Source organism: Pseudonaja textilis, chromosome 4 (genome assembly GCF_049901715.1).
Source record: "Pseudonaja textilis isolate UNSWEBS1 chromosome 4, rPseTex1.2, whole genome shotgun sequence".
Taxonomy (NCBI): Eukaryota; Metazoa; Chordata; class Lepidosauria; order Squamata; family Elapidae; genus Pseudonaja; species Pseudonaja textilis.
The window spans coordinates 28,844,215-28,872,096 of record NC_141993.1 but is presented as its reverse complement, the minus strand read 5'-3'; the positions used below and the strand labels follow the sequence as shown (position 1 = coordinate 28,872,096).

Genomic DNA, 27,882 nt, shown 5'->3' with positions numbered 1-27,882 from the left:
TTAAGTACACTAGAAAAAGGAACCAGTCATTTATTCTTCTAGGAAGATAAGTGGGAAACAAGATGTTTAAATCCCAACTTATTCCAGAGATCAAAGCTTCACAAAAGTTGTACACCTCTCCTAGATCTTGTTCTTGGAATCCACCAAAGAAGAAAGCTGCATATAAATAATGCAACTGTCTTCAGTAAAAGTATTTTACTATCTTTTCATAAGCTATATAAATTAGACTAGACACAAGAACAGATTTTTCCTGAATGCCATCACTCTGCTAAACAAATAATTCCCTCAACACTGTCAAAGTATTTACTAAGTCTGCATTATTATTACTATTACTATTTATCCTCCCATCCTTCCTTTCATCCATCTCCTCCCACTTATGACTGCAACCTTGTTGCTTGTATCCTAATAATTTTTATTGACTGGTTCCTAGTATGATTTGATTGTTTAATGTACCCTATGACTATTATTGTGTTGTACCTTATGATTCTGGATTCTTGACGACTATATCTTTTCTTTTATGTACACTGAGAGCATTTGCACCAAGACAAATTCCCTGTGTGTCCAACAATCACACTTGGCCAATAAAGAATTCTATTCTATTCTATTCTATTCTATTCTATTCTATTCTATTCTATTCTATTCTATTCTATGTAAATTAAAAGGTGAATTTTTATTAAACGAACATTTAACAAAATTATCTACTGCATGAACAAGAGCTGAACAAGAGCTACAGGACAGGAACATTGGTTATAGTGAATTCAAATCTATACATGCTGTTTGCCTGGATTCACCACAATTATTATACAAACCATAATTTGACAGTCAACTAAAAGTGAAGCAAATGTGTAAAGCGTCATAAAACCCTTTAATTTTTCCTAAGCCCTAAGTTCCCACTGGATTTTATTTTACATGGTTCAAACATTTCTGGAAATGTTACAGATTATATACTATTGACAGTTACAGGAAAGAGCGATTATGTGATTTTGGTCGTAAATGACAGTTCTACTTGTTCAGTGAGTGCCCTGCATGGATTTAGAGAATATCAGGGTTTCCAGAATTCTTGATAGCATACATGACGAACACATAGGTTGTTTTTTTTTAAGAAAAAGATCACCTGTTCCAGAAAACCTTTAGGAGTCCAGATGATTCATTTTCTAAAATTAGAGATATTAATCAAAACAAAATGACATGTAATAGAATCATGCTTTTCACTGAGATTGCTTTTACATACTTTCACATAAACTGTCTAGTCGCATTGTATTTTCTTCCAGGGTAGTAAACCACTGGTTGATTATGACAGAACGCACTCCAATAAGGCTTAGAATGATTGCAGTTTTAGTTGTCTTCTCCAGAGATAAGCGTAAAGAGCTAAAAAAAAAAAGATATTAAATTACAAGTATTCTTGAATAACTTTAATAAAAAGGCAAACACAAGGGCATTCAAAATTTGTCATTACAGCCAGACTGCCAAGACATAATTGTAATTTTCTTAACCCTAACCCCAACCCTCATCAGTACACTGGGGATTAAATATGGGATGTGCAAGATATGAAAGGCTGTAACATGTCATATAGATGTTCAGGAGATGCGTGAAACATGTACTGTAGTTTTGTTCAGAATAAAAGTGTCTCACTTGGACACTTAATGTTCCAATAAGACGTTCTGAGTTGACAAATACTGTATCAGAACAAAAGCTGGACAGTTCAAGTGCTTTAAAAAAAATTAAAACAACATTCTCAGAACACACTTTTTGTTTTGAGAATGTAACACTGAAAACCAGCATGATGAATTTGAAGCTCTGCTGTTGGAATTAAAACAGTGAATTAAATTAAGTTTTGTTCCAATCCTCAAAACAATCAGAACACATATATTTTGTCTGGGTTTGTAGTGTTCAAAACTGAAATTCCAAGGTAAAAGCATTTTATTTATTCCATGTAGTTTATTCCCGAGGTGTAATAGAAGATCATTATGAGAAATTGTTCATAGAATATCTAGATGTGTTTAAGTCACAGATGAAAACAATATTTTAGTAAGTATAAACAAATAGCAATTTGGTATCCATGACACAATGTATTCAGGTACATGTTTCTATAATGCTTCAATTCTACTCTGGATGATAGCAGATCTTCTGGGGTAAATTTAAGGATGCATATGTAGTAGCTTATTTGTGTAATGTAGTATATCAGCCCTGAAATTTCAATTTTGAAAAAAAGGAGTGAGAAATTTAACTGTCAATAGAAGCAAACCTAAAATGAGACGCAGTGGCGCAGTGGTTAGAGTGAAGTACTGCCGGCTACTTCTACTGACTGCAGGCTGCCTCCAATTTATAGACTGGTAATTTATAGACTGGGTGAAACCAGGCTCAATAGCAGTAACTGTGAGAGGGATCTTGGAGTCTTAGTGGACAACCAGCTAAATATGAGCCAGCAGTGTGCAGCAGCCGCCAAAAAACTAATGCAATCCTAAATTGTCTTAACAGACGGATACAATCAAGATCAAGGGAAGTACTAATACCACTCTATAAAGCCTTAGTAAGAGCACACCTAGAGTACTGCATCCAGTTTTGGTCACCACATTATAAAAAAGATGTTGAGACTCTAGAAAAAGTACAGAGAAGAGCAATCAGGATGATTAGGGGACTGGAGGCTAAAACATACAACGAACAGTTGCAGGAACTGGGCTTGGCTAGCCTAGTAAAGAGAAGGACCAGGGGAGACATGATAGCGGTCTTCCAATATTTGAGGGGCTGCCACAGGGAGGAAGGGTCTATTTTCTAAAGCTTCTGTAGGCCAGACAAGGAATAATGGATGGAAACTGAACAAGGAGAGATTTAACCTGGAAATAAGGAGAAACTTTCTAACAGTGAGAACAATCAACCAAAGGAACAGCTTGCCCTCGGAAGTTGTGGGAGCGCCATCACTTGAGACCTTCAAGAAGAGATTGGACTGCCATTTGTCAGAAACGGTGTAGGGTCTCCTGCTTGGACTAGATGATCTACAAGGTCCCTTCCAACTCTGATTATCTGTTATCTGTTAATTTGGCAGATCAAATCTCACCAGGGTCAAGGTTGACTCACCCTTCCATCCTTCCGAGGTAGGTAAAATGAAGACCCAGATTGTTGGGGGCAATATGCTGACCCTGTAAACCGCTTATGAAGCAGTATATAAGTCTAAGTGCTATTGCTATTGCTAACAGACATGTTGTAAAAGTATGTTGATGGATATTAAATTACATCTAATGTAAAATGTAAGGCTTAATGTAACTTTAATCTTGCATTCCTTTCTCTTGCAAGATATATGTTGTAACATTGATTTTACCTTCTTCCTTCATCTTGGTTTCTTAATCGTATAAGACTTGGTTTGGAATGCACACGTCCTGAAAGTATAATCAATTGGCATTCTGAGGAAGAAAGAAACAGCAAAGCTGAGGTCAGTTCAGGAGCATCTCAAGACCTGAGGGCAGACTCTTCCTGAGCCTTTCTTAAAGATCAAGGAATCTCAAGAATTTTGTGGTATGCCTGGGACATCAAAAAAAAGGGAGGACATCTTTTGGCAGAAAGTAACAGAGGTGACCTTGGGCAAATAGAAAACTATTAAGAGACTGGGAAGAAAGAAACAGAACAGAGCCTAGGAAAAAGGACCTGAAACAATTGTCAAAATTAAGGAACCTATGGGAAGCAACATAATTTGGGAGCAACATTTCACAACAGTTAAACTCGGTCAGAGCTTCCAGGAATCACAAAAGGAAGCACAATGTCCATTTTACTTGGATTTAGCTCTGCACGCTCTCATCTCAAAGTATCCTCCATTCCCCCAACCCATGTAAAAACTTCTGCCTTTATCTCCTTTTCTCTTCCTTGTTCTGTATTTCTGCAAACAGGGATTCCTTCTTCCTTTTGGAGAAAGAAAGAGGGAAGTCAGCTGAAGTGAGAGAGAAGGAGAGAAGAGGCAGAAAATGGACAAAGCTAACGTTAAGCTGCTTCAGCAAAACCACCACACAGATGATACAGATAATCCTTGGCTTATGACCATAATTAGGACCGCCATCTTGGGGATCTGACCTATGTTTCTGCAGCCCTTTGGAAGAGTCTCACTCTCCTCCATGCATGGAGGAAAATTCCTTCAAGGGGCTGCAGAATCAGGGCCAGCTCTTTGGGATCGGACTTCTGTTTCTGACGGTCTTTAAAGGAGCCCCCTTCTCCTCTGTGTACAAGGCCTCCAAAGGGCTGCAGAAACAGGGCTCAAATCTTTGGGACATGATTTTGCAGCCCTTTGAAGGATTTCTCCTCCCCTTCGTGCGTGGAGGGGTAACTCTTTTGAGAGGCTGTAGAAACAGGGCTCAGATCTCCAGGATTGGATCTCTGTTCTTGCAGCCCTTCTTGCAGTAATTCCTTAGTGCCTTCTGGGGTGGGTGGGGGGGGGGAGGGAGAAATTTCAAGTCTGTGACAGGAGGCATCAGCTTGCAATCTTCCCCGACTTCCCTACTGACTTTCTAGAGAAGCTGGTAGAGAAGATTGCAGATGACGACCACGTGATTGCAGGGTGTTTGGCAACAGGCCCTAAGTGCTAATAGATTGCCAAGCATCCAGATTGTGATCATGTGACCATGGGGGGTGGGTGGGGGGGGCACGGCGGCAGAATGTTTTAAGATGACTGGAAGTGCTTTACACCCTTTCCAAGGCCGCTGTACTTTTGGACTCTTGTTAAACAGGTAATCATTAGTTGAAGACTGCATGGAATAGAAACACTGACAATAATACATCTGAATCAATTAAAAAAAAATACATTCTGCAAAGAGAAAGAAAAGAGCCTTTTTAGGCTTAAGTGAATCACCTGGGATGTTCATAGCAACTAGCTTGTCAAGTGCTACATGGGCGAGGAATCTTGCCATTGCAGAGAAAAAAAGCATACTGCAGTTATTCAATATGTATTCCCACTCTGTGTAACTGCAGGGGGAGGAAAATATCAAATTTTAACATGATTTTCTATTTAGGGAAAACCACAACAAAGTGTGGTAGTACTGTAACAAATGCAACCTTCATTGCAACCTTCTCTCTCCCCTCCCTCCCTCTCCCTTTCCCTCCCTCCATTGCACCTTTCTTGGGAAGATTTCAAAATGGTCTGCCATTGTGTTCTTCCTAGAGTTAAGAAAGAGTGGCTGGCCCAAGGCGACCCAGGAGGTTTCGTTCACCTGGCTATGCCAAATTGTTTACTCCAGCCAGTCTAGAATACTGCTACAGTTAATACGGGATGAAAAGCAATTTATACTTAAATTTTTAGAGATGTCATAGAATATCAGCATTAGAGATGGATATGCTTTAAACATTATTTGGATATTTCTATAGCATATTATTTCAATTGGGTTTCTTAAGGTCCACTTCAGTGCTTTTGTCATAAAAGACTGCAACACTCTGTATCCTAAGGTATCCTGAATCCTATTAATTTCAACATGAGTTTTGAAAATTTTTAAACTAAAATTGATAACAAGTATTGTGATTCTTTCCGTTAAAAATGCACTGTGTTATTTTAAGACTATTTTTTTTTTTAGAAATCTCTTAGGGGTTCACATATGAATGCAAACGTCTTTAATTCTAAAATCAATGGACAAATGAAAATGTTGGTATCATACTGAATTTATCCTTTTTCAAATATTGCAGTGGGGTTCACCAATTAAAAATGGATGAAAGGAAAAGGATTGGTTGAAAGTGGAAAAAATTGGAATTGTGTTCTAGCGTAATAACTCCTGGAGGTGGAATTACAAATAATGAGACTAGGAAAAAGGCACTTTATACATGGGCAAAAGCCTGGTCTGTACACTATTTGGGGAATTTACTAATGTATTGCTCTGTATTTTTTTAACTGTGGTTCCATAAAAGAGTGAGAAATAGAACTACAGATAGCAAGAGCAGTCTGTCTTCACAAAAATAATATGAGGCGTATCATCATGGAAAATTCTTCCTAAATATGTCTGTTAGGATAAACTGCAAACAAAAATACATGACTGTAAAAATTTGCCCCCAAAATATATATTTTAATGTAAACCTTTAAAACACCCCTCAGGTTTTCAGCAAATGATACTAAACAGATTCGCAAAAAATGAAAAAAAAATGGGAATAAACAGAAATGAATTCACCTATTCCTGATGAATGTACGTACCTTGGAAAGTGTATATCGCCCATTATGCCTTCCCAACGAATGGTAAATGGCTCAAATTTTTCTAGGATCCCTCTAAAATTGTTTGCAGGATTTTCCACTTCTATATAATTAACAAAAAAAGATATTAGCATTAGTTAGACTTTCCAAGTTTAAATATAAATAATTGTTAATTAAAAATATAATAAAAGCAGGCTTATAAATAAGCACACAAAAATTAGATCCCTGCACGAAGATTTGTAATGCTTGATTTCATACTGGATAGCAATACACAGAAGGCGTGAGCATCACTTGCCCACATTACAATGAGGAAAACCAGTCAGGAAATATAACCAGACAAGCTAAATCTATTTTATTGTAAGACTTTATTAACAAAACCTTGCAAGTCTGAAGGTACAAATTTCCTACTATCACTTTAAACTATCTGACCAATCAGATTTCTTTCTCTGACCCATTAAGCCTGTGTTCCCCCCGAACCCCAACCCTAGCCCACCCTTGTCTGATTTTTTTCCTAAGCCGCATCTTTTCCCTCATCCCCCAAGGTCATGAAACACTTTCCATTACAGGGGGAACTTGATAAAGAGAATTGCTAGTCACCTACAAGAAATCAGGCAACTTAATATAAGCTTGTAATACGCTACTTATTATACTGGGGTGGGGCATAAGAATGACTATTAATTTTTAACGTTAAGTCTTAGCTTTGCTAGCTATAAAATTGATTTCTGTGATATTGCAAAAAGACAGCATAAAGCATAACACAGGCTTATTTTTCATGGTTAAGAAATAATTTTTACCAGCCTTACCGTCTTCTCTGCCATCATTATATGGATCCACAATATCTGAGACAAACAATTAAGAATCTATAACCAAGGTGGGAAATGGGCTAGTCTGAACTGGGGTATTCTTTCATACTGCCTACCTATAAGATACCCTCAATCATAATATTGCAGAAAAATAGCCCCACTGGGTTTGAAGAACAGGCCAACAATGAGTATGTATCTCTTTCGAAGAAATATTAATGGCACCCCAACTTATCTGAATGTATGTGAATGTAATTTCATCAGTACCATCATACTTCTGATCCTCTTCTCCCCTTCTGTGCCCCCGCAATCCTCTTTGTTCCTTCCTGCTTTCTAGTCGTATGGATCAGCAGATTCCCATTCCACATACTTACTCCAGCTTGTGGTGCCTGTTCTCCCATCGTGAAATGGCCTCCTTTCACATCCTAACAGCAATTCTTTTTTATTATTCAAAGGTCACACTCAATAACTCCTCACATTTATGCTTCCTTAGCTGGAAATGCTAGCTAACATTCACTTGACCTTTGTATCTTCATCTTAATTCTAATTTTATCCCTGCTAAGATTCAAGAAGGAAGCTTAAAATGATCTTCTTTTGCCAGATTTCTGGATCTTAATCTACTGCGGGTGCTGCTATTATATTTTACAGTTGGTTGTGTTTACCACAGCCATATGTTTATAGTTTTGTTTTTATTTATTGCAAACTAGCCATATGATTGGTGTATACAGAAATAGTATAAAATAACAAATAAACATATAGTATGAGGAACATCCTTGCATTTAGCCATTAGTAAGTCAGACATTTTGCTCTATTAAGGGTGTATTTTTTTAGCTCTCAAATTTGATTTAATTTCATTCATTCATTCATTCATTTTAGGAACTCCAAGTAACATATCCATTGTTCTCTGCTGTGGGAACCTTATTTATGAAAGTTGTTATGAAAAGTCATTCTTTGGATATTTATTTGACAAACAGCTATTTTTAAAGGATACATTTCACATTGTGGACATCAATGGAAATACAATTAGGTGGCAGAATACGGTTAAGACTTGGCTGTTTTATAATAAAAAAAAAACAGTTTAATTTGCATGCAACAGCCCCACCACTGAAAAACAAAACAACTTCTCTAAACAAAAGCCTAATTTGAAATTCAAAGAAAGTAAATAGCACCAAGCTATTTTATTAATCTAAGTAAACATAATTGTATGCTTCTCCGCAGGTATTTCAATATGTGATAAAGAACCCAGTGTTTTTTTCCTTGATGGATTTTCTCCATTTTCTTGATGAATTTTCACATTTTTACCTAGAGTTATACCACTGGCAGGAGTGAGGAGAAAAGGCTGAAGATGGGCAAACCTCATGAGGAACTGAACTGAGTGAGCAAAATTATGTTTCCCTCAAATGATTCTCAATTTTCTTTTTTTGTGCTCTCTATTAAACATACATATACTGAAAATGTCTAATTAATTATCTAAATAGGAAAGAAAAAACCCTCACAAAAATGTTTAAAATGTAATTTTTTTCCTGAACATGAAATTTCAAATGAAAATCAGGTTTCCTTCTTTGGTTTGTTACAGGACTTAGGACTCTTGTGGGAGCATAGCAACTCCAAACTAATGATATGTTTGACCCTGCCCTCAGGCTCAGCCTGGTTATCTCCTACGATGTAGTCCAGCAAGCAAGGATTACTTATATTTGCAACAGATGACACATATACTACACCATTTATTTCACTTGTATAGCTTTATACAAATATTTGATTGGAAAAAATGCAAATGTGTTTGTGCATACATGTGCTAATTGGGAAAAATGAGCTGCCCGTTATCTCAGCGACCACTGTTGAGCGGTCTTGGGTAGAGGGAAGAATAGTTTTTCTCTTTTTTTCTGGAATGTATAGATTACACAGAAACTCCTAGATTGCTACTGCTGTAATAGGCAATGTTTTCGGATGAGTTGAAATCTGCTAGCCAGTTTAGCAAAATAGTTTACTACTAGCTTGTACTTTTCACCCAGTTCCCATATGCAGTTTTGATCAATACAGAGATTTTCACAGTCTTATGAAAGTTTATTTGCTATATTTGCTACGATATACCTAATGAGACAAAACCAAGGAGCTAAGAAAACATGTAACTTTAACCGTATTAGGTATGCTTAAAATAAACAAAGAAAACTATTAAAATAAATGTAATATTGACAATGGCATGAAGATATTAGTTAAACATTTCAGGGAAACTCTACAGAATATATACTTACTATTTTTGTACTTCTTCTTTGTTCACTTTTTGGTTTTGCACTCTTTTTTCCTTCACTATCTATAATCATAAAAAAACACCATGTAAATAAAATGTTTTTCTCTGTAGACCATGCATGCTCTTTATTCTGGTATTTCAATAGCACTGTTAGGTAATATTAATAAAGCAATAAACGTGTAAGTTATTGACTTGTTTATCCATTTAACTTGACAATCATACTTCTTGGGGTTTTTTTAAAGCCTAGATACAAATTTTTCTTTATTTCAGGTTGGATCTCTTGACCAAGAAATCTAAAAAGTTTGGAAAATCATTCAGATAAATATAAAGCTTGCATTGCTGCCTCACCCTCCTTTTTAAGATTTAGCACATACCATTTCAACACTGCCTCATAGACTGACTAAATTCTCTAGCAGCATCAGAAGAAACCAAGATCTGAAATGCTAGCCTTAGTGAGGTAGTCTATTTCTACAGAGGATGCAAACATCTGAAAAGTGTATGAGACATGAAAGAGATCTCTGCATATGATCTGATCTCTTAGTTCTTTAGGCTGAGCAGAGAACTGAAAGGACCGTTTCCTCATGCTGCAAGTTCTATTTACATAAAAGTGAATATCTTTTCAGACCTTTCTGCTCAATCCAGCACTGCTGGGAAGTGGGAAGGCTAACCTGAGACACTTACGTCAGGATGTTCAAATCTAATTACACAAATGAACACCACTGGTTGTGGAGGAAGACTTAAATAGGATTTCTGGATGACTAATTAAAGTACAGGAAGTTTTGATTATATTTTCAAATGTTTGTTAACATAGCTGCACCTCCTTCGTCTTTACGTATCCGATTGTAGACCATTTGGAGAGAGAAATCTCTAGACAGAGAACTTATTGCATCATCTTGGAAAATAGTTAGAGCTTCCAAAGGTAATTCCAGAATATCTTTATCTGCCAATAGAATCACACACTCTCCTATGTCTTCAGCACCTGATGATAACCGGAAAAATTAGGTCAACCACTTGTCATACACAAAAAAATTAAAAATAAAATCTCTTTTGACATTTTCCTTTCTGTTCAAATGAACTAATTTTGTTTTCAACCTTAAATTTTTGACCCTGTCTGATAAGCTCTGGGAATATAGTATATGCTATGAGCTACAAACCCCTTTGTTTGGACAGGATCAATAAAAAATATTTAATTAACTATGTGGCAACATTTCTTTTCCCACTTAAATATAACAACATTTTGTTTTATTTTAATATGCATTATCAGATTTGAACATATAACTTGACCTCCAGTCTCTTCTGCCTTCATATTAATAAATGTTATTAGGAGCACACAACCTTAAATTAAGGCAACCTTATAGGGTATTGTTTTGTTCAAATTTGTAATTGGAAAACTGGAATCAAAACACCCTTGTGGGATAGTTAATTTCTATGAATCAGAATTTTGGCTAGGAGAAAAAGTAAGAATAATGCTTCCAATCTCATTTCTTGTCAGATGAGTACAACTGGAGGGTAAGCATAGTGGGCCTGTGACTGCTCTTTGAAACCAAATTTCAGTCACTGAATGGTTCCAAAAGAACCAACCCAGGCGCAAACTGTAAATAACATGCAAATTAAAAAAATAATCATTTTTATTTAAGTGCCCAAATATGCTTTGAAATATAACACATACCATGACTTGCTATTTTAGTTTTAGTTTTCCCTGAATCATCTGTCTTAGTTTTCCCTGGACTCCCTTTTCTGGTTTTTCCTGAGTCAGCTGGAGATACTGCTGGACTCTGGCGTCTGAGGAGATCAAAACAGCAGGACGCATCTTTACAATATTACACAGGATATAAATTTTAAGGAGCACTAATGATATCCATCCATCCATCCATCCATCCATCCACCACCCCAGAAATTAAACCCTAGGCTCTTTTCTCACATCTCTTCAAATCAATAGAAATTTAACCATTCATTTCCTCTGACTTTGAAACTTGAAGTATTACATGTTTATAAAACAATTTTAACTGGGTAGAGTCTTATTATTTCCCATCATGCAAGCTTCAGCCTTGTGCCATCTTCCTGTTTATTTTTTCGATTCCCTCTCTATTTGGACCTGGGGGCACAAGGTACATCTTTTAATTGGGCAGAAATGGTGTAGGGTCTCCTGCTTGGGCAGCGGGTTGGACTACATGACCTACAAGGTCCTTTCCAACTCTGATAACCTGTTATCTGTTACTTTAGGAAGGAATGGCATTACGCTTCTCCTTCTATTTCTATTTATTGGGCGGAGGGTGACAAAATATCCTCCCCCTGAAACCCTCCTACCATTCCCTCCTGCGTTGGGAATTCCTATTTCTTCTTCAGTAGGTTTTCTCTCCTACTCCATTTTTTCTTGATATCAAAATCATAAATTGTGTGTGGGGGTGGGGTGGGGGTGGGAGTGTTTCTAACTCTTACTTCATCAGTGCTCCCTTTATTCCAGAAATTTTCCACTTGTATCTCAGACAAGCAGCTTCTGCCCCTCTATCATTAATTGTACACATATTTTCCTCCCCTTCCTTTTCCCTCATTGACGGTAGGGGCCACAATCAGCATACACCAAACAGTAATGATAATTTGAGAGACCTGGGTGATGCCTAATTCAAGTTCAAGTTCAAACCTTTATTGTCAATGCACAACATGCGTACAATGAAATTGAATGAGCCTTGCCAATGGTGGGCTGTGAAGGCCTGTACATAAACTTGGGTTGTTAATGTATCACCCACTTTTATTATCTGGCAAGATTCCTTTTTGAGCCCTGGGTCTCACTGCAGAGCTGATGTTGGAATCCCCTCAGCTATCAACCTTGAGGAACCTCTGTTCAGAGCTCTGAAGGTTCAGGACTTTATAGCATACCAAAAACAAATAGATCTTACTGGTTTTGATAGCTATGACCCAGTAGCTTTTTCCTTTTAAGGAAAGTCATTGAGAAGATGCTGGAACTTCAATTGCATAGTGGGTTAATTAGCTCCCTCTCAGGGATGGCGGTGGCTCACGTGGTAAGACGCTGGGCTTGCGCACCACTGAGGTCGGCAACTCGGCAGTTCGATTCCCGTGAGAAAGAAACCGCAGGGACAAGAAAGGATTAAACCGCAGGGACAAGAAAGGATTAAACCGCAGGGACAAGAAAGGAGCCTCCCCCTAATGCCTACTGGCATTCAGGTGTCCTTTGAATAAAGATAACACCACCCGAAAAAATTCCTTTCACAGAGGTGATCCCTGGTTAACAGGTGCCATACACTAAATAAATAAAGCTCCCTTTCATCAGGATTCACATTTGGGCATGAGACAAAATCACACTAGTTGCTCTATTGAAAGATCTTCATCAGGTCCTGGATAAGGGAACCCCTTGATTTTCTTATATCCCTTGATGGCTTTCAGTAACCTTGAGTATGGTTTGGCTCACCTGAGAAAGCTAGGAGTGGCAGGCTGTGTGAATGCACCACACGCTTCTGAGTGGGAGGCTTCAATCAATGGAATTGAAAGGAGAGAAATTGGCTCCCATGGTAAATGTCTCAAGGTCTCTCTCTCCCTCTCTCTCTCTCTCTCTTACACACACACACACACACACCATGCAAAACACCCCCCCCGCTTTTAAATATGTATATAAAATTTCTGGGGGAGGTCATTCTTGCCACTGCACCTCAAGGACAGATTACAGCAATGTGCTCTATATGAATTTCACGGTGTTTGGATATTGTAAAAAACAATAAATGTATAAACATATACACTAATTACCTCAATTCAGAAAGATTAAGTTGTGACAGTACAGGCTTCAAATATTCTTCCATATCTGACAATATCGTTTCAAACAGGGATTCCAAATCTAGTCCCTCTTCATCTTCTATATTCTAGAACATAATATCAACATATTTTAAAAGAATACATGTACAATTTAAAAGGCCCAAGAGTAAAAAAAAAAAAAAAACCAAAAGTTTGTATAAAATACAAACAGAATAATTCTGTGTTGTTAGCTTTCCTCTTGCTACTTTTTTGTTCAGTAAAAATAAAATATGTATGCATGGCATTTAATAACCATGATTCCAAATAAATAGAATTATAAATAGAATTATAATTGCAATTCTCATAAAATTCTCTTAGAACTTGCTCTACAATTGATGACTTTCAAAGTTAGCCTCTACTTTTACCTACACTTGTATATGGCGAAACCTCTAATTTTCTAATAATAGATTGTAAGGGTTCTTTTTCCCTTTCTTCAATTGTTGATGTTCCCTAGTTAATCCTTACAGGTCTTTTTAATACGTATTTCAGAATATTTTTTAAAAATCATTAATGTAGTGGCTTCTTCTATAGGTTGGCAGACAGGTAGCAATTATAATAATTACTACCAAACCTAATCTTGTGACTCTGGGTAAAAAACAAGGGAACGAGGTGCTTCTTCTGAATGTCTATTGTTTTTGTGGCCAGAACACTCAAGCATAAATTTTGTTTCCAACTTTGGTGTTTTATCGCACCAGAATGCAGTTAAAACAGAATAACCCATTCCCTACTTTATTCACATCCCTGTTGGGGACAGAAACTTACACAGTATAAGCAACTGTTATATATTATTACATCAATAAAAGTAAAATACATGATTATTTTTCAAACATGTTATACTATTTGTAAAAAAAAAATCAACATGAATCCACCTTCTAAATTGCCGAAATATTTACGTATTCCATTAAAAAAAAAAATCTTACACTCTCTAGTTTGGCAGATGACACTTGTTTTCTTTGAAACTCATTTTCTTCTATTTCTCTCAAAAGACCCACCATCGTCTCCTCTTTATAAACCTCAGCTCTTTCCAAAATGTTTAAGAATGTTTCAGGATTCACAGGGCTCCGGACAACTTTAGCCTGCACTGCAGTTAATAAAAATTCAAACCAAAAAAATGTATTCAAACGTCTTAAAAAAAAACAATGCATTTTTTCTTTTGCATGTCCTCATTTATGTAGCATACAGACATAGAAATGAATGAGTAGTAGAGATAAATAATAAAAGTGTGTTTAGTTATTATTACACAGCAGCTATATTTCTAGATAGACAATCATGAAGGATATATGAGCACTGAAGTATCACCCTCTCAGTTCTTCTAGGTGTAAAATAACAGAGATACAAGGAATTGAAATGATCTAAAATTCAGTAAAATCTCAGTTTAACAGAGCTCCTTGTCCTTCCAACAAAAGGTATGTATCTTGCCTATTAACAACTCTGAAGTCACCCCTGCCTAAGCCCACATCTTCATTCTGAAGCTTCTTCCACTTTCTCAGTTTTGAACATGCATACAATGCAAGCTGGATTTACCCAATACACACCTTTAATGGATGCCTTCTTGTCCAAACGAATCCATTAAACTCAGGCTTTAAGCTATAAGTTCCATAATTAAAATGAAGGTGGGAATAAATCAAAGGCTACTTTGGGCTGCCATGAAAATTATTTCCCTGGTTCAGAAATGAACAGGGAAGGCAAGGGAGAAAATAATTCATCCAGGCAAAATTAATTTTCAAAGTTTGAGTTAACTTTATTATGTGGTTATACAAACAAATCTGATGGGGCTGTGTACCAATGTTTACAGAAAAAAAAATCATACTGAGATTCTTGTCAATCAGTGGGGGCATGAAAGGAAGACGTAAACACCAGGATATACTTTGCTTGCTAAGAAACTGTACTTTCATCACCCAAATACTCATGTGTGACTTAACTCAGTGCAACTGTGCAGCAGAAAAATGCAATTGTGTTTGCGTTACTTAGAAATACTTACAAGTTGGTTGAGCAGATTTTCCTTTCTGTTGCCCACCCTTTTCCTTCCCACCTTTTTCCTTCTGGTGTTCCTTTTGCTCTTTAGGGTTGGCTGACCTTACTTTCTCAAGCACAGCGCCATACAATAAAGACCTATCAAAAGAAACAAAAATGGTAACTTTATTTTCCTGAACACGAATAGTTCTTGTTTGGTGGCTGCAACTGGTCGTGGTGAAATGGATGGCTCTGGTGAAATGGTTGCTAAGTAAACCACATGACTGAGGGGGAAAGAAACACCCTACAAAGACTGCCGATTGCTGCCATTTCATTGAGATAAAAGTTCTTTCATACAGTGTCTTGTGCCTGAACTGCTTTTTTCCCCAATTTTTGTCCCCACGGGATGGGGGGATGACTTAAACCAAGAATCTCTTCCCGAGCTGCTTTTCTTTGCAGCTTGGAGTGCCCTTCCAAACATGCTACATGCTACTCAAGTTCACAAACTCAACTCTGTAACCCTAATTAGTTGATTAAAAACTCTCTGGCCACCTTACAGCTCCTGACCAAAACTGACCAGAACTTGATCAGTTTCATACTGAAGGCTTTAGTTGTGGTAATTGTACAGATTGGTCAGAAAATTATTTTTTATTACCATTTATTATCATTGTACTTGTGAATAGTCACTGTCTGGACCTGTTGCTGCACAATAATAATAATTACTTATAATTACTTATAATCTTCCAATCCGAATATATTTCCTATATTTAAATGCCACTAAATTCAAGAACAACTCAGGGCAATATATAATTAAAAACAAATCCAATACATTATATAGAAAAAGAATAACCAGGAATTTAAAAAAACCCAGTAGCTTAATAAAATCATGTCACTGGGAGCTGAGTAATACATAGATTTAATTAATTAATTACAGGCAATAAAATGAAAGGGAATTCTCCTAACTCAGTACCTGGGGAGATCTTTAAATGGCAGAATTATGGCAATGTGAAAATACTATGTGATCTATGGTCTATGCCCATCAGATAACATTGTTTTAACTATTCACTGGATAATGTCCATTCTCTCTGATGTTATTGGCCTGTGAGAAATGGTGTGAGACCTATGACACGAAGGCATATGTCTCACTGAAAGCCAATTCTGCTTATTTAACAGAGTTTAATGTGAGCATAACATCGAGCAAGCCTTTTGGATGATCTACAAGGCCCTACTTACCCTTAAATTACTTATTTTTTATTTATTCAACTTATACACTGTCCATCTTCTGGCAACTTATATGCCCTCATCTTCAGTATGATTATATTATACTGATTCCATAAATAAAACAAAAACTTTCTTCATATGGGGAGGAAAACTTGTTTCTTTCATATGGGGAGGAGTTTATTCCCATAGTATTGGTAATTGTAAAATGGACCTTCAAATATATACAAAGTTCGGTGGTTAATCATCACACTATGTATTCCTGAATGAATTTCACAAGTCTATCCAATATATTACAGCTGTATCAGCTGAAATGGGAGTATGGCAAGTGTCATACCTAGGGCATGTATTTCACATTATGGGAAAGGATTCCTAATAAAAACCTCTAAATACTAGAAGCTTTTTAACAGAACTTTTCACATCATCAGTATGTAGAATTCGAATAACAGAGTTGGAAGGGACCTGGGAGGTCTTGTAGTCCAACCCGCTGCTTAGGCAGGAAACCCTATACCATTTCAGACAAAAGATTATCCAATCTCTTCCTATCTCTTCAAAAACTTCCTATGTTGGAGAACCCACAACTTCTGCAGGCAAGTTGTTCTATTGATTAATTGTCCCAACTGTAAATACATGAATTGCAGAAACTATGTTGAAAAAGTAGTGATGTTCAGCGGTAATCATGTTTAAATCTTATGCTTGAACCAGTTATTCATGAGCATTGTTATATTCATACCTGTCTCCTGAATGCTGGAGAATAACTATATGAAAATTTGCTGGCAGTTCATTCATGATATTAAAATGATGTGAAGAAATAGCGAGGCTTCCCCATGCCTACCAAAAAACAGAATAATTATTTTTCAAAAAAGTTCAGAATGCCATTCATAAATGTTAGAACAGCATTCTCTTTGATTGGATATAAATATTTTTATTTGTAAATATTTATATGTCAGTGATTAACATGTACAGTAGTCCTTGACTTACAACAGTTCATTTAGTGACCAAAGTTATAACAGCACTAAAGAAAGGTGACTTATGATCATTTTTCACACTTATGACTTTTGAAGCAACCCCATGATTATGTGATCAAAATTTGGATGCTTGGCAACTGGTTCATCGGACTGTTGCTGTGTGCCAAGGTCATGTAATCAACTTTTTCAACCTCCTGACAAGCAAAATCAATGGGGAAGCCATATTCACCTAACAACGGTGTTACTAACTTATTAACTGTAGTGATTCATTTAACAATTGTGGCAAGAAAGGTAATAAAATGGGGCAAAACTCACTTAATAAATGTCTCACTTAACCAGAGAAATTTTAGGCTCAATCGTGGTGATATGTCAAGGACTACTCATAAGCATAATATCTTAAACGTATAGAAAAACTACTTATAAGTTATATGCTAATCTATAAAGATACTTCATTACAAAATTATGACAAACTATTTGGGGTACTAAGAATATGTATAAACGCATAAACCTTTCAATATTGGAAAATGAAATGACTATATTAGTTCACTTACCACTTGTTCAATGACGCAGTAAAACATCTGCACAGTAATAGAATTAGGCAGTCAATTACTTATGTAAAATAATTGTAATATAACTGCACTTTTTAGAAGGAACTCTTTCAGAATAATTTGTAAGAAAAGAGAATGAGATATCATCTATGCATCCTGACAAGTGTTTTGATGACCTGTCTCTCTGTAACTGAGTGGGAATCTCAATTTCATTTAACTGACCGAGTTACCTTTGATATAGCAGTCAACCTGTGTTCTGTAGTTTTGAGGAGGCCACTTGTTTCTCCTCTTTGTTGTAAGTGGTGCTGTAGGTGCAACATGGCTGCCATCTGTGAACTACTGCTGTTCAAGGTAGCTGCTAACAGGATTTCTTTCATAATCAATGATGCCGTACAACTCTGGAAGATTGTAATATTAGATTTAATAACAGGTAAGCAAATGTTTCTAAAAGCAGATTTCTACTTAAAACCCAAGCAAGCTATTTATGGATACATTAAAATATTGTAAAACCATTTTCAACCAGATTGACAGTAAATATAAAGAACATTTCCAACCATTTACTTTCTTCTAGGGAACAGCCTATACATAATTCTTAGCCGTTTTCTTACCTTAAAAAAAAGGATTATGTAACTTTTATGTAAACACTGATTATTAAAGATCTTCCTTCATTCCGTTTCAAGAAAATTTCAGAAGAAAAGCATTGATAATTTTCCCAGAAGAGCATTTTAAATTGTTTGCTTTGCATTGAAAGCAACTTAACTCTTCTGGAGAGTTCCTTACAATGTGCCTTAAATCTCTAGATCTCTAGATGCTAACCAAGAGAGATGATTTGCATTGATCAAGAGATCTCAACTACATTTACATCATATTCAAAATAATAAACATTTAACACAATTATAGTTGAAGCAAGCAAGACTGGTAATTTCATTCCATAATATAATGGTATGCACTCATAGCTCCTTTATATTTTAATATGAATTTAACTGATTATTGTTTGGGTTGTGAAAAATATTCTGATTCCAGAATGGACATTTTAACATTACTACCAAGTTTGGAATAAAAGTATTTCAATCCAAATCTAAGTGATCAAGAATTGAATTATGCATTAGCTAAAAACCCAGGAAGCATAGGTTTCTTTCAGGCTGTCATTGGTTGGAGCTAACAAAGAAAAAGCAACTGGGGTCAGTGACAAAAACAGACACACGATACAGATATTCTTAAATTCTTTACTATAGAAAGGGATAGCGATATATTATACATTTGTGCTTCTTTTTTAATCTTGAAACAATTTTAACACTACCCCAAGGAGACGATCTCATCTACAGCCATCCAACTTATTTTTGTTACCAGAGGATAAAAAATGAGAAAGCAAGGAACTTATTTCAACTTCCTATTGTTCCCTATGGTGTAATTCCTGGGTCATTTCAAGGTTTTTCCCACTAAAATAGAGTATTTTTAGAGCATTATGATGGAACATTCTGAGGTGAATTGTTTTATTCTGAGGTTGGAACAAAGCTTTTCCTGTGTTTAGCACACAACTACAATTACTATTGTAGCTTAATTGGTAGCAGACATTGTGGTTATTATTTTGATTTACAGTTCTTGTCTTACCTGATAAAGGGCTAAAAACTGACTTGCTGAAACTGGATCAAATTGTCCAAAGCACTCCACCATTTCCAAACTAGCAGCTGCCAAGGTATCGACCAGGTTGTTATTAATTGCAACATTAATGCACTGCAGCAAAACCTCAGTTGACTGAAATATGTATTCATAAGTCCACGTCTGTCTCTTCTATACGGTTAAAAAAAGAACAACATTCAATATTGCTGGAGTTACTCTCAGAGATGAGAATGAAACACATTCCTTTATGGAAGATATATTGCTCACTTCAAAAATCAACTGGGCAATTTGAATGGTTAGCCTTTCTCTATAGCAGGGATGTCAAACCCAAGATCCATGGGCTGGATCCAGCCAATGGAGTGCTTAGATCTGGCCCAGAGGGGCAAGGCTACCTTGGAAACAGCATGAAGCCCTCCTGAACTCTGTTATCACTGGCAGAGGGCGTCAGGAGGCAGTCGCAGCCAAAAACAGAGCTCAGGAGCCCACTTTTGTTAGAAGAGCACTCGGGCTAGCACAGGTAGCCCTCAACATGAGTGGCCATACCCCCCCTGGCCGCCCCCCCAAGGTCAAATACAATTCTGATGTGGCCCTCAATAAAATTGAGTTTGACACCCCTGTTCTACAGTGATAGCTTTGATTCATTTTTGCACAAAAATTCAAGTCAAGGTTGCATAACGGATTTCCTTAGTTACCAATTCTCAACCCACATTTCCCCATCTATTTCTCATTTCAAGAACAACTAATATCTGTGGTAAGCAGTGCTTTCCACAAAGTTTCTCTTTTCCATCTATAGCCAACCAAGGAGGCAGTGGTGGGATTCAATTTTTTTTTTACTACCAGTTCCATGGCTGGTGGGCGTGGCAGGGGAAGGATACTGTAAAATCTCCAGTCAGAAGTGGTATTTGCTGGTTCTCCAAGCTACTCAAAATTTCCGCTACCGGTTCTCCAGAACTGGTCAGAACCTGCTGAATACCACCTCTGCAAGGAGGTCCTGTGCCTCTGCAGAAGCCCTAGGCGTAAGTTTGACCTCTAAAGACTGGTAAATTCTAAATAAAAAGGGCAGTCATGCTTCACTTTCACATTTTCCCCAGATTGTTAAAGGATTATCTATCCTTAAAGACCCTCCTTTTAATGTTTCCAAATAAGATATTGATTTTTATATGAAATATTGTTGCTATCAGGGTTTGAATTTGCATCAAACTGCTTTCCCAAAAAAGAACACTGTGATTCAATTTAGAGAGATTTTTTATGAATAGTGGACCTCTTTGCTCTGCATTCTGTCTCTCTAAAAATTGTAGGTGAATTGTATACGAAAACCCTATTGGAAATGGAAAGGTTATCTAGGGTTAGGGTTAACCCCTGCAAGTGATCTGGTCCCCAAACAGGCTTCACTGTTTACTTTTAGAAATTATGCTTAATAGGCCTGTTTCCATTCCATTCAACTCTCTGTAGAAATACTAGGTAAATTGCATGTAAAACCCCATTTGAAATGAAAAAGTAATCTATGGTTAGGGTTAGGCCCTCATGAGGCCTGTCCCAAAACTGAACATCATGGTTCAATTTATAGGTTCTTTATGCCTAGTAGACACGTTTGCTTTCCATTCCATCTCACTAGAAATCCTCGCCAAATTTCATGAGGAAACCCCATTTCAATGAAAAAGTCATCTAGGGCAGTGGTCCCCAAACTTTGCGGCTTGGGGGTCTGGCTGGGGGGAAGAAGGAAACTGGGCTGCATGAGCGGCAGGCTGGCATGCAAGTGATGATCTGGTGGGCATGAACACTGCTTGATTTGTGTGAGTGGTGGGCTGGCAGGCCGCCACTCACGAAAGTTGAGTTGCGTGTGCTCTGGTCAGCCTCTTGTTTAGCCTGGTAATTGGGTTGAGGACCCTTGATCTAAGGTTAGGATTAGACTCCCATGAGGTTTGGCCCAAAAATGAAGATCATAGTTCAATTTAGAGCAGCGGTTGTGGGCCGCAGAGAAATCTCACCCCCAGAGCACCCCGCCAAAGCAATTAATCCAGGCTGTGCAGAAACACAAGGTTGCACCGCCCACATGGCCCATGGGAACCCTCCCCGCCCACTCACTCCTTACCCGGCAAACTTGCCTGCTAAATTGATATTTTCCTTTTTTCCGACCATCATCTGTTCTGCTGTCTGGGGAGATTTAGATTAGCTAGGAAACAGGAAATGGTTGGATTTCTTGCTTTCTAGCTAGTCTTTAGATCTTCGGCTCTGCTTTTAAGTACAGCCGAACCTCCTTTAGGACTGAAGGTTTGCTTGCAAGCAAATTCAGTGCAGACTCACGGCAAGCAAATTTGAGAGACTGAGCTAGCTGATGGCAGATAGATAGATCACTGAATGATTCTGTGAGCTACTCAATCTGCCTGCTTTGACTGATTTTTAGTAAAAGTTGCTCTTTTTTTATAAAAAAATTCAATATTTTCATACATGGTGTGTTGTGAATTAATTTTGTGAGTTTGCTTGCAAGCAAATTTTATGGGACAGACTGAGCTAGCCGATGGCAGATCGATAGATCTCTGAATGAATCTGTGATTTTGTGAGCAACTCAATCTGCCTGCCTGCTTTGCCTGATTTTGGGTAAAAGTTGCTCTTTTTTTAATAAAAAAATTCAATATTTAAATGCATGGTGTGTTGTGAATTAATTTTGTGAGTTTGCTTGCTAGCAAATTTTATGAATTTGCTTGCAAACAAATTTTATGTGACAGACTGAGCTAGACAATGACAGATAGATAGATTTCTGAATGAATCTATGATTCTGTGAGCAACTCAATCTGCCTGCCTGCTTTGCCTGATTTTGGGTAAAAGTTTCTCTTTTTTATAAAAAAATTCAATATTTATATAAATATTTATAATATTTACATACAAGCCATGCCCAGCCAGTCACATGACCACCAAGCCACACCCACAAATTAGGCCACACCCACAGAACCAGTTAGTGGTGTCTGGGATCTAAAATTATGAGTTTGGTGGTCCCTAAGGTCCAAAAGGTTGGCAACCTTTTGAGAACATCTCTAGTGGATTACTTCACGTTCCACTACATCTCTCCTGAATCCTAGACAAATATTTGGTAGCATGGTTATCACCAATATGTTCAGGCCAAATCATCTTTCCTTACATTGCATCCTTTACAGATCTAAATCCATCTGAATAACTTTGAGAAGAAATGAATAGTTCCACCTAAGTTCTACCCTCACCACTCCCACTTGCAGGCTGTTACTATTGAGTCATTTTTTGCTCTATTTATGGAAGAAAAATAGAAGCCACTAAGTTTTCATCTCATTTGAGAACCATTTTTCAGAAATTATTTTGGGAAAGAATGGATTTAATACACAGGGAAAAGAGCAGGAAAAGCATAAAACAGTGCAAGAAAAAATTGCCATTTTTAATAGGTCACCTTTCTGATTGTTCAACTTTCTTTCTTTTAAATTAATTAATTAATTAATATCTTTGCTTATAATTGTTACTATAGTATATTCAACAAGTCTCTGTTCTTGAATCTGTCACACTTTCAGTACTGTGAGCTGCAGCTCCCAGAATTGTAAACCAGCATCGCTGAAGAAATACTGGGAGATGTAAATCCAGCACAATTGATTCGTGTCAGGATATGTCTTAATTTAAATGAAACATACCCTTAATTCATTGGCTATTTTCCTGTGGTCATCGAGCTGTTTTTTAGTAAGTTGCAACAGAGGACTTGGGGCTTCATTTTGTTCATCTATTGTTTCTGCTTCTGGTGGTGGAGATTTCTCAGAATTAACTTTAGGCACCTCCTGTATATGACAATTATATAAAAGAATCATAGTCAAACAGAAATGTACATGTTTTAGAAAAGGATGCAGCCCAATGCAAAGTTTAAAAACACTTGAAGGCCCTTCCCTTGAATGTGTAGCAGAATGCTATAAATACAATCTTCTACGAGCATTTAAATATGAGTGATATTGCTTTCAGTTCACACCAATTATTCTCAAAAAATATACATATGGATCATGTGCTTTAGAAAGAGAAGAAGCAGGTGATACAAACTCAGAACTACTTGTATAAACAGCAAATATGTATACAGTGATAGAATATTTTTTTACATTTGCTTTAGCTCATATTAAATCCTGAATAAATTCAACAATAGAAAATGAATAAATTGATTGTTTAAACAGAACACCAATCCACAGTACCCTTGACAAATGAATTCAACAATAATTAATGAGTTATCTCTATGTTACATTGACTTATGTGGCCAATGATGTTATTTTATAGCTTTTTCTTTCTACTCATTTTTCAGAAATGATACACTTAAAAAGGAGATTTAAAGCATTTCCTTATCTTTCAGCACAAGAAATCAAAATACTGCTGAAAGTAATAATTTGCTGCATCTCAATATTATTACTCCAAATTCTTCTCGGAACAGTGCAAATTGCTTCGTAACTCTTGGAAAGTTAAGATTCAAATTGTAAAAGTCAACATTGAATTTTTTTTCATCAATCACATAGCTAAGCAGATGGAAGAGTAATTTCTGAAGAAACCTCATTTTATTCAACAAAAATAATATTCAGGAATGAAATTTTCTTGCTTATTGCTCAGAGAAGGTAGCAGTATTAGTGGATTCATCGGAGTCAGGGTGGCACAGTGCTTAGAATGAAGTACTTTAGGCTACTTCTGCTGACTGCAATTTGGCAGTTTGAATCTCACCAGGCTCAAAGTTGACTCAGCCTTCCATCCTTCTAAGGTTGGTAAAATGAGGACCAAGATCATTGGGGGCAATATGCTGACTCTGTAAATCACTTAAAGAGGGCTGTAAAGCTCTATGAAGCGCTATAGAAGTCTATTGCTAAAAAAAACTTTGAGACTTGCTGAAAAACCACAAATTATGTCAGGGAAAAAACAGAAGAAAAATCAACCCCTAAAAAACTGCCTGGTATGGACTGAGTGTGGCTAGAGGCACTTGTGTGGAGTCGGTGGTTTCAAAAATTCAAGATAGTGACTGTAATCATGTGATCAAACCCTTGCCCCTCTGCTTAGAAGACAGCGGATACTGATTGGTGGAGAGACTAGATTTTGTTGTGGGTCTTATATAACATATCATAAACTTGCACTAAAAATGGCTAATGAAATCTATTTGGAAACAACACAACCACATAATCCAACAAAAGAGATTTAAAGAACTTTAATTATATTGAGTAATCTGTGCCTTACGATTGCATTTTCACACCACTGAATGTCCAAACTAAAAGGCCCAATATGGTTAGCTAAGAAATGTAGACTCCTTCCAGTGAGATAGAGGTACTTGGCTCTGATGTCAGGACAACCAACACAAAGACTCGGTAGGCTTGTAAGTTGAGCATGGGCATTATGACACGCTGTTTGCCCAAGGGTGATCCAAGCCTGTTAAGAATCCAGAAAATATAAAATAAAATAAACAAACTGTTAAGGAGATCCAAAGATTAAAATCTGAGTGTTGAAAAGGGCTTAAAATACACTTGCATTCAAAATTTTTTACCAAACATAGAAATAAATTAGTGCTATAGCCCTAAAGTATTGCTACAAAAATTACACACGAGAGACATTCCTGAAAACCTTTGGAAAACCTAATATTTAGTACTTGCCATATACTTGTTTTTTAGCAAGGAGTTTGAACTAGGATATTTTACACTGGTTAAATGAGATCAAATACTTGTGAACTTCCGCATGGCTTATAAACTGCTTTAGTACTTTGACGGTGACCAGCATTGGGAGAAAGAATGGAAAAGTAAGTTCAGTTTTCTGGTACCTCTAGCAGAGTTTGATATTGTCAACATGCATGTTTCTAGCTACTCAGGATGGAACTGGGAATTTTGTACCCCAAATAGCTACTTATTGTGGATAGTGACTAGAGAATGCTGCTGTACTCTATCAGCAATTATACTAGTAAGTTTCACATAAGATTTTAAAAATAACATCAACCTAAAATCACTGAGAACATTCAGAAGTTTCTGCTCTTTCGGAAATAATAGATTTGTACTCTGTGAGTAGTTTTGTTTGTTGCCTAAAAGTTGAAGATATCCTGTGATACACAGGGTTGGTTTCCCCAAATATTATGAGACTTTTCCAAGAGATGGCCACAATTTTTCAATCTGATGATACTTAATTTATGGCAATAAATTGAATGTAATATATTATACCTTTGTATTAAGTACATTAGATGACTCACAGATAATGTTGCCCGCTTGAATAGCAACCTTGTCTACAGTTATTCCTTGACTTGTAACTACAAATGAGCCCAATGTTTCTGTTGCTAAGTGAGATAGTTGTTAAGCGAGTTTTGCCCCCATTTTATGACCTTTCTTGCCTCGGCTGTTAAGTGAATGCAGTTACTAAGTTAGTAGCACAGATGTTAAGTGAATCTGGCTTTCCCATTGACTTTGCTTGTCAGAAGGTCGCAAAAAATGATCACATGACCCCAGGAAACTGCAACCATCATCAATACGAAACAGCTGTCAAGCACCTCCATTTTGATCATGTGGCCATGGGGATGATGCAACAGTCAGTGTGAAAAAATGACCATGAGTTACTTTTTTCAGTGTCGTAACTTTAAATGGTCACTAAATGAATAATTGTAAGTTGAGGACTACCTATGTTTTTACCTTTTCTCATTCCTTAGTCTTCAGAATTCGCTATGTATATTTTTCAAGGGTGGAGGGACTACTGTGGTAAGCAAGAATGGAAAGATCTGCTTCTATCTGCTTTGAGGTACTTACTTGTATCTGGATCCAACGTTAAAAAAAATCTACCAGTGTTTTGCTCATGTTTTCAGCGAGACTTCCATGATAATGATGATTTCTATATGCCACAGATTGTATGTGGAAGAGATTAATTATGAACGCATTGCACAAGGGCATACCTGTTCACGTGAAGCAGAATCAGGTGTAAACCTTACAAAATCCTCAATAATTTGCTCAATTTGATGTGCCCTAGCTTCTTTGTTCTTTGTTTCAATGTTGATAACAACAACAATATCCAAAATGATCTCTACAAAGTTCACCTTCATGTTTGCAAGTCTTCTCATTAAAGGTGTATTTATATTTCTAGTCTGAAATAAATAAATAAATATACCAAACATGGGAAAAAAACCCTTTAAAACCAACCTCAATTTCAGAAAAGATCAAGATAAACATAGGACACAAGTATGGAGGAAAGAAAACCATGATCACCGTGCCTCCTTTCAGCCACTGACTTTTCTGCTATTCTGTTTTTTTGACAATTTGGCTGTCCTCACACAGTGAGAAGCAAAGGCCTACTAAATACTGTATAAAAAGAGAAAACAGTATACAGTATATTACTGTATATATCTTAATATATATCTAAAAGCATACATACCTTCTTCTCCTCTGTATTCCATTTTGCAGTTGTTTTCTCTTTTTATACAGTATTTAGTAAGCTTGTGCTTCTCACTGTAAGAGAAGCTATACAGTGAAACCAGGGATGGGATTCAAATTTCTTAACAACTGGTTCTTTGGGTGTGGCCTAATTTGTGGGTGTGGTTTTGTGGTCACGTGACTGGGTGGGCATGGCTTTGTGGTCATGTGGCTGGGTGGGCATGGCTTGTATGTAAATATTTATGTAAATATTGATATAAATATTGATTATTTTTTATTAAAAAAGAACAATTTTTACCCAAAATCAGGCAAAGCAGGCAGGCAGATCGAGTTGCTCCCAGAATTACAGATTCATTTAGAGATCTACCATTCTGCAATCGGCTACCTGAGTCTGTCTCATAAAATTTGCTTGCAAGCAAACTTGCAAAATTAACTCACAACACACTGTGTATGTAAATATTGATTTTTTATTTTTAAAAAAGAGCAACTTTTACCCAAAATCAGGTAAAGCAGGCAGGCAGATTGAGTTGCTCACAGAATCACAGATTCACTCAGAGATCTATCTGTCAGCTTTGGAATCCTTATTCATTGCTGCCACATAGTTTGAGAAAGTGGGAGGGAGTAATTTTTATTAAGTAGCTCTAAGTAGACAAAATAGAATTCTTTTGTTAATTCAAGGTCATAGAGTGTGGTGCAGAAACAAAAAGGAACTTACTTTGGGATTGGTTCATGTGACGTGATAACGAGAGAAAAGGGGATGGTTTGTAGGTTGGGACATTGTGGGAAGTCCGGGAAACTTTTAGTTTCAAAATTCCACAGATGTGCCAGGTGCTATTCTAATAAAGGTACTTTTGAGATTATGCTTGTCTCGGAGTTACTGATAGGAATGGAGGTTTCCTGGAATGCTGACACTACCATTCTGCAATCTGCTACCTGAGTCTGCACTGAAAAATAGAAGCTTCAGTCCTAAGGAAGGTTCAGCTCTGCTTTTAGATTAGCTAGACAGCAAGAAATCTAACGATTTCCTGCTTTCTAGCTAATCTAAATATCCCGGCACAGTTGATAGTAGGAACAGCTGATGGCCGGAAAATAAAAGGAAAAATAGCAACTTACCAAAAATTAGGCTAATGCAACCAAGTTGGATGGTGTGCATGCCAGGTAAGAAGTGAGTGGGTGGGATGGGGTGGGTCCAGCCAGTGGTGCGA

The 27,882-nt window shown here is 36.9% G+C and overlaps 1 protein-coding gene across 1 annotated transcript in view; it reads right to left on the bottom strand.

The window, feature by feature from the left end:
* CFAP46 (cilia and flagella associated protein 46) overlaps positions 1-27,882 on the bottom strand; it is a 101,514-nt gene that overhangs the window by 4,957 nt on the left and 68,675 nt on the right. Inside the window, exons 42-59 of the mRNA XM_087932479.1 lie at positions 26,203-26,391; positions 24,519-24,707; positions 22,961-23,101; positions 19,302-19,481; positions 17,921-18,088; positions 16,908-17,005; positions 14,985-15,115; positions 13,924-14,084; positions 12,959-13,071; positions 10,869-10,981; positions 10,017-10,178; positions 9,204-9,262; positions 7,943-8,003; positions 6,955-6,990; positions 6,155-6,254; positions 4,832-4,944; positions 3,317-3,398; positions 1,232-1,368 (exon numbers count right to left, since the gene is read on the bottom strand). Of these exons, the coding sequence (XP_087788605.1) occupies positions 1,232-1,368; positions 3,317-3,398; positions 4,832-4,944; positions 6,155-6,254; positions 6,955-6,990; positions 7,943-8,003; positions 9,204-9,262; positions 10,017-10,178; positions 10,869-10,981; positions 12,959-13,071; positions 13,924-14,084; positions 14,985-15,115; positions 16,908-17,005; positions 17,921-18,088; positions 19,302-19,481; positions 22,961-23,101; positions 24,519-24,707; positions 26,203-26,391 (2,233 nt within the window). The remainder of the gene's footprint in view (positions 1-1,231; positions 1,369-3,316; positions 3,399-4,831; positions 4,945-6,154; positions 6,255-6,954; positions 6,991-7,942; positions 8,004-9,203; positions 9,263-10,016; positions 10,179-10,868; positions 10,982-12,958; positions 13,072-13,923; positions 14,085-14,984; positions 15,116-16,907; positions 17,006-17,920; positions 18,089-19,301; positions 19,482-22,960; positions 23,102-24,518; positions 24,708-26,202; positions 26,392-27,882) is intronic.